The following is a 13,636-nucleotide window of genomic DNA, read 5'->3' on the forward strand; positions in this document are numbered from 1 at the left end:
GCTTTAGTAAACAAGCTTAACTCGCTTCGAGTTGGCCTTTCAAGCCGAGTCAATCCGAGCTAACTTGAGCCGAGTCGAGCGAGCTTTTCGAGCTAGCTTGACTCGTGTACAACCCTAATTCTGCCTATGATAACCAAAACCCGCTCCTCTTCATGTCTCTATGAATATCTATGTCGAGAACCCTCTTTTCTTTGCAGCCCTCAGATCTTTCATCTCGAATGTTCCTGATAATTGAGTCTTCGGTACGCTGATTTCAGACATATCATAACTAGCGATCAACATATCATCTACATACAATACTAGGATGATGAATTTGTTATTACTCAATGTCTTGTAATGGACACAGTGATTGTATTCACTTTGAATAAATTTCTGACTTATCATGAAAGAATCAAATTTTTATACCACTGTCTAGGCGATTGTTTCAGGCCGTACTACGACCTCATTAATCTGTAAACTTTTTTCTCTGCCCCATTAACTTCATGGCCCTCTAGTTGCTTCATGTAGATTTTCTCTTTCAACTCCCCATATAGGAATGTAGTCTTGACATCCATCTGTTCCAGCTCGAACTTGTATTGGGCAACTAACGCAAATAGGAATCTAATAGATACTTGCTTAACCATAGGCGTGAATATTTTTATGAAGTTGATTCCTTCTCTCTGAGCATACCCCTTCGTTACCAGCCTCGCTTTATATCTGTCTTGTTTCCTTTTGAATAACCACTTGCATCCGATCGCTTTTCAACCCACTGGAAGCTCTACCAACTCCCATGTATTGTTTTTGTGCAACGAGTCCATCTCATCGTCCATAACCACCTTCCACTTTTCTACATCAGGCTCATTAAGAGCCGCCTGAATAGTAAATGGGTCCCTCTCATATGTAATGAGGGCATATGTAATATTAAAGTCGTCCCTATATCTTGTTAGTAACTTACAATCACACGGTGGGTTTCTTCTTATAGGTGGCTTTTTCACCTTCTCTTGTACCTCTGTCTATGCATCTATCTCTGCCTGAGTATCATCTATGTCAATCTGAACGTCTACGATCAACCTTTCTAGTTCCTCTTGATCCGCTTGATCATTCTTGTGGAATAAGGAGTTTTCATCAAATCTGATATTGTTGAGACTCAAATATTGCATAATTTTACCCATTTACATCTTGGTTTTATGAACATGAATCAGCTTAATGTTCTAATTTACTCATGTATGTGTTGCAAGGTGAATTTAAGAACTTGGATTGAAAAGGGGTGCTAAAAAGTATGGATTTGATGCTCAAGAATCACCAAGGCAAGGGATGGATCTTATGAGACCAAAATTGAAGAATTCACATGCCAAAGATCTAAGAAAACCAAGTGAGGAATGAAAAGAATTGAAGATTTGAAGTGAAGAATCCTGAAATCGTCTTGAAAAGTGTATTCTAAAGCTCAGAAGTCTATTTTGAAAAACTGTGCAGCAAGAAGTCTATTTTAAACGAACTATGTAGTGAGAAGTCTATTTTGGGAAAATACGTATATTTGAGCCATTTTCTAGGGTTTTTCAACTTTGTACAAAAATTGGAGTTCCCTACTTATAAATAGGGCTTCCTAGGGCATTCTTAAACATGATTAGAAGCATTCAAGAGCAATATTTAAGGTTTTTAAAGAGTTTTTAGTTTTATTAAAGCTTTATAAGTTTTTTTTTTTATTTTAGATCTTTTTTATTTGCATTTTTTTCTTCTTTCTTTCTTGTTGCTTTTTATTTCTACAATTTAATTATATTTTTCTAAGTTCCTTCTAGCCCAAGCTAAAAGGGAAGCACATGGGTTTAATAATTTTTTAAGATTAATTATGATGATTGATTGTTTTAATGATGAGAAGAATGGTGTATATATGTTATCTATTATTTAGGTTTTATTTTTTATCCTCTTGTAAGATCCATATGTTTTCATCATATGAGATCCACATTGATGGATAGGCTTACCCTAGATCAATCAGATTTTCTAGATAGGAGGGATTCTCAACCTGTTATATTTCTTTGATATTCATTATCCTATAGATATTGAATACTTAAAATCACTGGCGCTTGAGAATATATGTCAATGGTGCAAATCCATTATTTTCTAATCTTTTATATCATTTATTAAAATATTTAAACTGTTTTATTTTTCGATTAGGCTAACCATAGTGCTCAGATCCTAGTTGTGTTATCCAAGTCATCATGATTTTGGAACATTAACTTATGTGTGGAACTTTGAAGCTTGGGTGTTATTTTATTCAGTTGAATTACATCGATTCAAAAATCTCAAAATCAAATCATCAGATTAATTTTTATTACTTAGTTTGTTTTGCATTTGATTTTTTTCTTCTCATAATTCATCTCCTTGTGGGATTGACCCTGTATTCACAGGATACTACTTACGAACCTCTGCACTTGGAAGCAAGCAATCAAGTTTTTGGCACCGTTGTCGGGGAGAGACTGAGATAGATCAGATCTGTGCAAGATAGATAAGGTAAGTTTTCTTCGAAGATAAGTTCTCTTCTAAACCCTCCAAATTTTCTGTAGATTTTTTTTTTCTCTTTTCTTTTTCTTTGAAAATAAATTCAGTTGGGTCTTTCAAGCACTAACTATAACATAAGGTTGCTCTGCTTGGGATTTTATCACCCAAGTGCTATGGTTGTCCTACAGTTGCTGTTTGATCACAAAGATCATCCGCTTAATCTATTTTTCAGATTAGCATAGTTTAATTCTGCATTAGTTTTACTTTGTTGATTTATTTATTTATTGATTTTTTATTTTATTTTATTATGGACTGAATCCTTATAGTCGGCCTTGTCGCCTGGGTTGTTGATTTATTTTTGCTTTGTGGATTGAACCCTCATGGTCAGCCCTACCACCTGGGTTGTTGATTTATTTTTCCTTGTGGATTAAACCCTCATGGTCAGCCTTGCCGCCTGGGTTGTTGGTTAAGTTTTTATTTTTATTTTAAGTATGATACTTGCTATTTGAATTAGTGGTATTTGTTGTGTGATGTGGATGGTTTATGTCCCATTGGAGTAGGGATCAAAACAATCAACTCTTCTCTAAAGGGGGACTAGTTTCAGGCATTGATCATTTACTTAGAAGAGGCACTCAACATCACTTGAATTCCATAGCAGACCCAGTTGATAATCCAAATCCAAATCTATCAGATCCAACTATAAATCAAAATAGAGAAAATCAACATAATCCTCCTCTTGATGATGAAAATGAAGTTCATAGGAATGTGTTAAACCAACCACAGACTTTACGTGAACATTTACACCCTGAGAGATCAACTTTACCATCTTGCATAATTTTTCCTACTCACACAGGGAACATTGATTTTAAACCAGGTGTGATTCAATTAATTCTTAAATTTCATGGCTTGGATTCTGAAAGCCCCTACTTACACCTCAAGAACTTTGAGGAAGTAATTGCAACATTACAAGTAAATAATGGCAATAGGGATGTACTTAAGCTTAGGTTATTCTCATTTTCTCTAAAGGATCGAGCCAAAGCATGGCTCAACTCTCTAAGACCTAATACCATCACTTTATGGCAAGCCTTAAGCAGAGAGTTTTTGAAATAATTCTTTTCCGAGCATAAAACAAATGTACTAAAATAAGAAATCATGTCATTCTCCCAAAAGGGGAATGAACTATTTTTTCAAGCTTGAGAGCACTTCAAAGACATTCTAATTACTTGTCCACATCATGGTTATGAACTATGGCACGTGATTGATGCTTTCCGAAAGGGACTCACCATGGATACCCGTCAGTTCATAGAGATGATGTGTGGTGGAACCTTTCTTGACAAAGATCATAATGAGGCTTGGGATTTTCTAGATATGTTAGCAGAGAATACGCAGACATAGGATGTCTCTACTAAATCAGACCAAACTAGACCCATTCCTAGAGAGAAAGCGGGAATGTATGTCCTAAGAGAGGAAGACGACCTTAATGCAAAATTCGCTGCATTGGCTAGAAAGGTCGAAGCCTTGAAAATTAGGAAGGTTGATATGGTTAAAGCAAACACTTCCTTAGGTAATTTTTGTAGCATTTGTGGTGGTACAGACCATGATACAAAGGATTGTCCAATAATCTCAGTTGTACAAAATATCACGCATGAGCATGATCAAGCAAATGCTATAAATAACTACCAAAGGTCAGTTATGCAACCAATGGGAAACACATATAATCCAAATTGGCGTAACCATCTTAATCTTAGTTGGAGGAATGAACCACAAATTAATGCGCCCAATGCACCTCAAATGCCTCCACAAAACAACTTCTTTGGGGCACCTAACAATGCACCATATGTGCCCCCGCCAAAGCGATCATCTGTGGAGGATGCATTGACCGCATTCATGAACTCTCAGGCTCAAATGAATCAGTCTCTAATCCAATCAAATCAGGAATTAAAGACAGCTGTGGCTAGGATTGAGACTCAACTAAATGCTAGGGAAAAAGGCATCATTCCTTCTCAACCTGTGTCAAACCCTAGAAATACACATTTCATTGTAGACTCAAATCTAAGTGAACTACATCATGAACAAGTTAAGGCCATCATTACCTTGAGAAGTGGAAAAGAGGTCGATAACAAGATAATGCAACAGGTAGAAATACCGGAGGATGAGCCACTGTTTCAAGAAATTGATGAACCGGCTATGGTTCAAGAGCCGCAACAGCAAAATGATAAAGATACTAAGTCATATGAGCCTACAGTTCCATTCCCATCTAGACTTTGGAATCCAACTGTCCCCTTAAAATATCAAGAAGTGTTGGATGTGCTCCAAATGGTTACTGTCAATATTCCTCTGCTTGATGTCATTAGACAAATTCGATCATATGCTAAATATCTCAAGGACTTATGCACTGTAAAAAAGAAATTAAATATGTACAAAAAGGCCTTCCTTACTGAGAAAGTGAGCGCTATCATTCAACAAAGGGTTGTACCCAAATACAAAGACTCGGGAAGTCCCACTATTCCTTGTATTATTGAGAATTTTCAAATTGAGCATGCTTTACTAGTTTTAGGTACAAGTGTCAACTTAATACCTTATTCGGTTTATAAACAAATGGGGTTAGGCGAGCTTAAACCAACCACGATTACACTCCAACTCGCTGACCGCTCTATTAAGGTACCAAGGGGAATTTTAGAGGACGTGCTAGTCTAAGTGGAGAAATTCTACTTCCCCATGAATTTTATTGTACTAAACACTGAACCATGTGTAAATGCTAGCGCTCAAGTTCCCATCATTTTAGGCCGCCCATTCCTAGCAACTTCAAATGCAATCATAAATTGCAGAAATGAAATGATGAACTTGTCTTTTGGTAACATGACTTTAGAGCTAAATATTTTTAATCTATGTAAGCAGCCCATTGATAATAATGAGATCCATGAGCTGAATCTCATGGACTGCTTGATAGAAGAAAAGAAATTGGAACCTAGTCTGATCGAGGAATTGATTCAAGTCATTGGAGACTTGAAAAATTATGATTTAGAAAAAATGCTCGCTGAAATTTCTGATGATAATGAGAGCACTACCACCTAGGACTGGTATGTACCAATAGAGACTACACACTCAAATCCTATCTATCGAGGACTTGCGACCTTTGCCATCACCAACCAATGTTCCAAAGCTTGATTTAAAACCACTACCAATTGAGCTTAAGTATGTATACTTAGGTGAAAATAAAACTTATCATGTGGTGATCTCTTCATTTTTAGAGAAGGATCAAGAGATTAAATTGTTGAAAGTTCTAAGGGACCACAAAGGAGCCTTGAGCTGGACCATTTCTGACATCAAGGGTATAAGCCCTTCCATATGCACCCATCGGATCCACCTCGATGAGGACGCCAAACTAATTAGACAACCTCAAAGGTGTCTCAATCCAAACATGATAGAAGTTGTAAAAAATTAGGTGATCAAATTATTGGATGTGAGAATCATCTACCCAATATCTAATAATGTTTGGGTGAGTCCAACTCAAGTAGTCCCAAAGCAATCTGGAATAACTATTGAGCAGAATTCTAATAATGAACTCCTACCAACACGTGTCACCACTGGTTGGCGTGTTTGCATTGACTATAGAAAATTGAACTAGGTTACAAAGAAGGACCATTTCCCTCTACCATTCATTGATCAAGTTTTAGAGAGGGTAGCAGGTCACTCCTATAGTTTTCTTGATGGATATTCCGGATATAACCAAATAGAGATAGCCCTGGAAGACCAAGAGAAAACCACGTTCACTTGTCCATTTGGCACGTTTACTTTCAAACGGATGTCATTTGGATTGTGTAACGCCCCAACAACTTTCCAACGGTGTATGTTAAGTATTTTTTTAAATATGATTGAGAAGTTTCTTGAGGTTTTCATGGACGACTTCTCTGTATTTGGGAGTAGTTTTGAGGAATACTTCAACAATTTATCTCTTGTCTTATCTAGGTGTGAAGAGAAACACCTTATCTTAAATTGGAAGAAATGTCATTTCATGGTTCAAAAGGAAATTATTTTGGGTCATGTTGTCTCCAAGAATGGAATCAAGGTAGATCGCTCAAAACTCGACATTATAGCTAATCTACCTATCCCCCGAATTGTTAGAGATATTAGATCACTTATAGGGCATGCTGGTTTTTATAAAAGATTCATCAAAGACTTTAGTGCCATTACTAGACCCTTGACTAATCTTCTTCAAAAGCATGTTCCATTTAAGTGGACAGATGAGTATGCAAGTGCTTTTAATAAAATTAAATCATTCCTTACCACTGCACCTATCATGCGTCCACCAGATTGGACACTTCCTTTTGAACTAATGTGCGATGCAGGTGATTATGCCATAGGGGCTGTTTTGGGCCAAAGGAAAGACAAACGGCCCTAGGTTATTTATTATGCGAGTAGAACTCTAAACTCAGCCCAGGTGAACTACTCAACAATTGAAAAAGAGTTACTTGCAGTAGTTTTTGCTTTGGATAAGTTTAGGTCCTACTTTTTGGGATTCAAAGTGGTCATTTTCACGGACCAATCAGCTTTGAAATATTTGCTATCTAAGAAGGATGCAAAGCCGAGACTTTTGAGATGGATCCTCCTACTCCAAGAATTTGACTTAGAGATAAAAGATAAGAAAGGAGTAGAAAACGTAGTGGCCGATCACCTTTCTAGATTGGTGTTAGATGATTCCACTAAGGAGATGCATATCCAGGATACTTTCCCTGATGAACAATTGTTTGCGATCTCCAAATTACCTTAGTATGCGGATATAATGAACTATCTTATAACGGAAAAAATGCCATATCATTGGAAGTCACAAGATAAGAAGCGTTTTAAAACCGAGATTAGGAACTTCTTCTGGGAAGACCCGTATTTATATAAATATGTGACTGATCAGATTTTTAGACGTTGTGTCCCAGAGGATGAAGTTCAAAGTGTTATTTCCTTTTGTCACATGGAAGCATGTGGTGGCCATTTTTCTGCTAAGAAAACCATTGCAAAAATCCTACAGTGTGGCTTTTACTAGCCCACCATGTTTAAAGACACCCATGCTTTCTGTGTTGCTTGTGATAGATGTTAAAAGTTGGGAAGAGTGTCCCGGCGCAACATGATGTCTTTATCCCCAATTTTACCATTGGAGATTTTTTATTGTTGGGGTATTAATTTTATGGGCCCATTTCCATCTTCTTTTGGATTTCTTTATATATTGGTTGGTGTGAACTATGTTTCAAAGTGGATTGAGGCAGTTCTAAGTAGGACCATTTTCGCTTGATCATTCTTATGGAATAAGGAGCTTTCATCAAATATGACGTCATGACTAGCGATAACCTTATGTGTGACCTTGTCGAATAACCTGTAACTTTTTATACTAACATCATATCCAACAAAGATGTACTTTTTGGCTTTATGGTGTAGCTTATCTCTATCAACTGACGATACATGAGAGTAAACCTCACAACCAAATATACACAAATCTGAGTAGTCCATCTTAGGATCACTGCATACTTCCTCTAAGATTTTACATTCAATTGTTGTAGAAGGAGACCAGTTTACCAAATAGCAACCGGTGTCAACGACCTCTGTCTATAAGTCCTTGTCCAACGTAGTATTACTTAACATGCATCGGGTCCTCTCCAAAAGAGTTCGCTTCATCCGCTCAGCCACACTATTTTGTTCGGGTGTTTGGCGCACTATGTTATGCCTAATGATCCCTTCATCCTTGCAATATTCATTAAACTCAGTGGAAGTAAATTCTCCACCATTGTCAGTCCTTAAAACCTTTATTTTTCGCCCCGACTGTTTTTCCACTTTCAATTGTTTGAATATGGTGAAAACTTCAGATTTATATTTCATGAAGTAAACCCAAACTTTTTGGGAGTAGTCGTCAATGAATGAAACAAACCATGAGGACCCCCCAATAGAAACCTCTGGCGATGGCCCCCATACGTCAAAGTGTACATAATCAAGTACTCTCTTACATACATGTTTTTCAGATTTAAAAGATAATATAGATTATTTACCATATATACAATGCTCGCATATATGTAAATCAAAATTCTCAAAAGCTGGAATCTAACAACGATCAGATAGTACCTTCATGCCCCGCTCGCTCTTGTGGCCCCGATGGGCATGCCACATACGTGTAGACGTGGAATCTATAATAGCCGTTGCCGCTCCACCTGCTGAAGTGCTTCTCATCAACCTATAAAGGTTTTCATCTCTCATAACTACGAGTGCCCCTTTTGAAACTTTAAGGACACCATTAAGACCAGTGAACTTACACCCTATAACCTCGAGTACACCAAGAGAAATCAAACTTTTCTTCATATCAGGAACGTGTCTAACATCAATCAAGGTACGCTCTATCCCATCAAACATCTTGATGTTCACTATACCAATAGCTACAACATTACAGGCATTATCATCGCCCAAAAACACCTGTCCACCATCGCATTCTCTGTAACTGGCGAACCAACTCCGATGAGGAGTCATGTAATATGACGCTCCTGTATCAAAGATCTACTTATTTCTATAATTGTCATGCAAGTTTTGATCATGGACACAGACAGAACATCACCTCCACTTATCCTTTTATCAGATGTGACAACATTGGCCTCCCTGGAAGAAGCCTATGAGTTTTCTTTCTTTGCTTTAGGATTTAAACAATTCTTCTTCATATGTCCAGTCATCCTATAGTTTTGGCACTTCAATTTTCCTTTGCCATTGCCATTGGATTTGCATTTAGGTCTTGAAGATCTTGTACCTTGATCAGTAATCCTGCCTCTCGCAAACAGTGCATCAAAAGATGTCCATACGCCACCGTTTATCTTTCTCATGGCCTTCCCTTGAAGGGTTGAGATAATGGTGTCTACGCTCAGAGATTTATTTGCGATGCATAATGAGTCCCTAAATGACCCATACGATGCCGGAAGAGAATTCAACAACATGCATACCTGATCTTCATCTTTGACCACTTCCTCCATATCTAGCAACTTGCAAATCAATTTATTAAAGTAATTGATGTGGGCCTCCACATCTTTACCCCCTGCCATCTTGAAGGTGAACAACTGTAGCTTCAAGTGTAGATGATTTTTAGTGAATTTTTTCGCATAAATATCCTCTAACTTCGCCCATAAACCACCTACAGTTTTCTCCCTCAAAACATTATAGAGAACCTCATTTGTGAGACACAAACGGATCGAAGATTAAGCCTTCTTATTAAGAGTATTTCAATCATCATCACTCATAATTGGCTTTCGCTCCTCAAGATCACCATCCTCATCTTGCTTGGTTAAGGAACTAATCATCTTAATCTTCCATAACTCAAAGTTATTTTTACCTGAGCACTTCTCAATATCATACCTAGTGTTTCCCATTAATGTTAATCCTTCAGATTCAAGCCCGCACCCCAACGATTGCTCTAATACCACTTGTTGGGAAAAAACGGCGAAATCACACAAAGATGAATCTAAGATAGCAATCTAAAGGCACAAAGCAAAAAGGAAGGAGAACACAACGATTTAACGTGGAAAACTCTTTTAAGAAAAAACCATGGCACAAAGCAATAGAAATTCACTATGAAAGCAGAAATTACGAAGAGAGAAGGCTTATTCGATTCGAACAACATCAAATCTCACCCTTGCTATACCTCTTTGAAATCCTAGAACTATTTAGAAACCCTTGGAATGCATCCCAATCCCGTTTACACCCATATATATATATATAGCCTTTGAAAGAATCCTAAACGAAATCGAAAATAAATCCACAATTTCACATTTTTGCCAAAAAATCTATACAAAATCTGATTAGATTTAAAACATCAAATACAACACCTTCAACTGTTGATGCCAAGAAAAGAAATGTGCCAACAGTCCACACTGAACTGAAAGGAAGGAAGAACGATCAAAGACCTAAGATCTTCGAATTTGGGAGACTTAATTTGGAGCATTGTCTCTCCACTAGGGGCCATCACATCAACGGTCCAGATCACTCAACATTGGCCCCATTTGTAGTAACTGAAAACCCATGAAGCTACTGTGTTCTATGCATATCCTCATATAATTCATTAATTTCCTCGAACATAACAAAACACCAATCCCTCCACAACTCCAAACAACACCCAAAAACCATTATAGATTATTTTTTTTAAATAAAAATAAAAATAAAAATCCATCATGTACCTGCATTGGAAGAGCATCCATGTCGGCTCTTATCGCAACGAAAGGCGGCCCGCCGGTCCCAATAAAACCGACGATCCCTGTAATGGCTACTGGGTACTTGTACCGAACACCCATCTCATCAAGCTGTCTCCTGATGAGCTTACTGGTCTCAAATTCCTCAAAACAGAGTTCTGGCTTCTCATGTATTCTCCTCCTGATATCCACCATCCAATCCACCAGCTCTGGTTTTTTTGCATGGCTGAGATAGTCTGATGAGATTTTGGAGAAACCATTTGGATGGGGTAGAGAAAAGGAGAAGATGGGTAGGAAACTGAAGAGCATTAGATAAACCCATCTGTAGAAATCCATATTTTTATCTGCAACTGAGGGTTTTGGGAAACGGAAAGAGAAGATGAGACCGACAGTAAGAGATATGAACAACGCAAAGGCGGGGCTATCAAGAGCATCGGAAGCGGCCCCACGGTAGGCTCACGTAATCCGCTCTCCTCTTGATACTCTCTTACTGTCAGTCTCTTATCCAGTTATAGCGAAGGTGCTGCTTCCCACTTGCTACCATTCTCTTATAACTGCAAGTCTCCTTTATGTAATTTCTTATTACTGTGGTGTGCTCAACTTGAGCTTTGGATTTGCCTCATTTTTGGGATGATATCCTAAAATTATCTTGCCAAATGGATGGACGGTGTGGATATAGCACACCACTGGTGTGTTGACGTCACCGAGTTCTTTAGCCCAACCATGATGTATGTGTTATATCCCAACCGTCCGCTCATTTGGAGAGATTGTTTTATGGCATAAGATTTTTTTTTTAATTTTTTTTAAAATGAGATAGATCTAAGCTTAAGTGGACCACACCACAAAAACCAGTGGGAATTGAACATCTACCGTTGAAAACTCCTGGAGGTCAGGGAAATTTTGGATTAATATGATATTTGTATTTTACCTTCATGCAGGTCCATGTAACATGATGAACAGGTTGGATGGTAATTAAACATCATGGTGGGCCATAGGAAGGTTTCAACAGTTGAGAATCATTGTCCCCACTACCATGATGTAGTCCTCGTGAGCTATGGATTATTTATTTATTTATTGGGTTAGCTTGTTAGTACACACCCACTGTTAGTACACACTCCACTGTTAGCCACCCCCACTAGGGAACCCATACCAAGACCTCATTGTTTAAACTATGTATCTTCACGCAGTCAACCACTTGAGCTACGGATTTGTTTTATTTCTGGGCTCATGTTGTAAAATGATTTCACGAAATGAATGACCGGTGTAGATATAATACATACATCGAGTAGGGCCGACACAACTTGGCAACGTAAACACACCATGGAGGTCAGTGGTGTGTGGCACACCAGGCAATTCCGTCCGATACTCTTAAAATTATAGATGATACGCATGCATTTAAAATTTGCATGAGCAGCATAAAAAAAAAAGTTTTAAGCAAAGTATGGTTTCCATTTTTAGATGCATAATGAACTATAAATTCATATTATTTAACACTCTTGATTACAGATTGACGGACATTTATTGGACAGTTAAGAATGAAAAATACCCAACGGTCCAATTTCATCAAACAACTATCTACAAATCAGATGTTAGGATCTTCAAACCAATCTTATTTCGTTATTATAACTTAGAAATACTACATTATACGATTTAGTCGATTTATTTTGAGTTAACATATGCCACGTGTACAATTTCCGAGTGCCTGGCAGAGGGGAACGGATTGGCTACTCCCCCTGACACCAGCCCCGTGGCTGATTGTCGGTGCTCTGTGGGCCCCACCATGATGTATGTGTTTCATCCTTTCCGTTCATCCATTTTTTCAGATCATTTTATGGCTTGATCCAAAAATGAGAGTTGCATAAATCTCAGGTGGACCACACCACATGAAAACAATATTGATTGGACATCCATAATTAAAATCCTCCTAAGGCCCACTGTACTGTTTATTTGACATCCAATTGGTTGATTAGGTCATACAGCCGCAGATGAAGCGAAAAAAAAAATCAGCTTGATCCAAAACTTTTATGGCCCCAAAATGTTTTTTAAAGGTGGACGCTCATTCAACACTGTTTCCTGTAATGTGGTCCACTTACTATTGGGATATAACTCATTTTTGTTCTCAGATCGTAAAATGATCTGTTAAAATAGATGGACGGCATGGATGAAGCAAATACAACATGGTGGGTCCCACGGAGCACCGACCACCAGCCATTGGCTGGTGTCAGGGGGAGTAGCCAATCCGTTTCCCTGGCAGAGTATCAAATAAGGCAACGGGTAATTTTTTAATATAGACGCCATGTTTTATCCTCCTCCGTTTTAACAACCGACCCTAAACTTTCCTTACCAAAGTAGATTCCTGTTGTACGGACAACATACTTTCGGACGAAATTACCCTTCGTTTTCACTGCTCTTACCTGAAACCGAGGGGTATATTCGTCCAAAACCCTGCTCTTACCTGAAACCAAGGGGTATATTCGTCCGAAACCCTATTTTCGTATCCTAAAAATCTAGGTTTGTGATAAAAACTTGCCGCCGTTGAAAAAAATTACATATAAATTCAACGTCTACAGTGCTAAATTTTTCCCTCCTAACCCTTCTCTGGCAGCGGATTAGGTGAGACCCCGGGCGCACCAAAGAAGGTACGGCCCTTGCTGTGGGGCCCACCTTGATATACCTATTCTGTTTCCACGCGTCCATCTGTTTCTTTAGATCTTTGTAGGGCATAATTTCAAAATTGAAGAAGATACAATTATCAGGTGGGCCATACTATAGGAAAGAGTGGTGATTGATCGTCCTACCATTAAAAACTTCTTACGGCGCACCTTAATACTTGCATAGTATTTATTTGCCATCCGATATGTTGACAATTATCAGTTTGATCCAAAACTTTGTGGCCCTTTAACAGTCAATCACTACTGTTTTCGTGTAGTAAGACTCACCTGGCTATTGGATCTGCT

The 13,636-nt window shown here is 38.1% G+C and overlaps 1 protein-coding gene and 1 non-coding gene across 2 annotated transcripts in view; both read right to left on the minus strand.

The window, feature by feature from the left end:
• Positions 1-11,141, minus strand: part of LOC131219670 (IAA-amino acid hydrolase ILR1-like 4) — a 36,870-nt gene extending 25,729 nt beyond the window's left edge. The window contains exon 1 of the mRNA XM_058214872.1: positions 10,668-11,141. Coding sequence (XP_058070855.1) covers positions 10,668-11,015 — 348 coding nt within the window. The 5' untranslated portion in view covers positions 11,016-11,141. The remainder of the gene's footprint in view (positions 1-10,667) is intronic.
• Positions 3,610-3,716, minus strand: LOC131223469 (small nucleolar RNA R71). The gene has a single exon (XR_009160470.1). It is a non-coding gene; the product is annotated as a small nucleolar RNA R71 (small nucleolar RNA).
• Positions 11,142-13,636: the final 2,495 nt, after the last annotated feature.

Source organism: Magnolia sinica, chromosome 1 (genome assembly GCF_029962835.1).
Source record: "Magnolia sinica isolate HGM2019 chromosome 1, MsV1, whole genome shotgun sequence".
Lineage (NCBI taxonomy): Eukaryota > Viridiplantae > Streptophyta > Magnoliopsida > Magnoliales > Magnoliaceae > Magnolia > Magnolia sinica.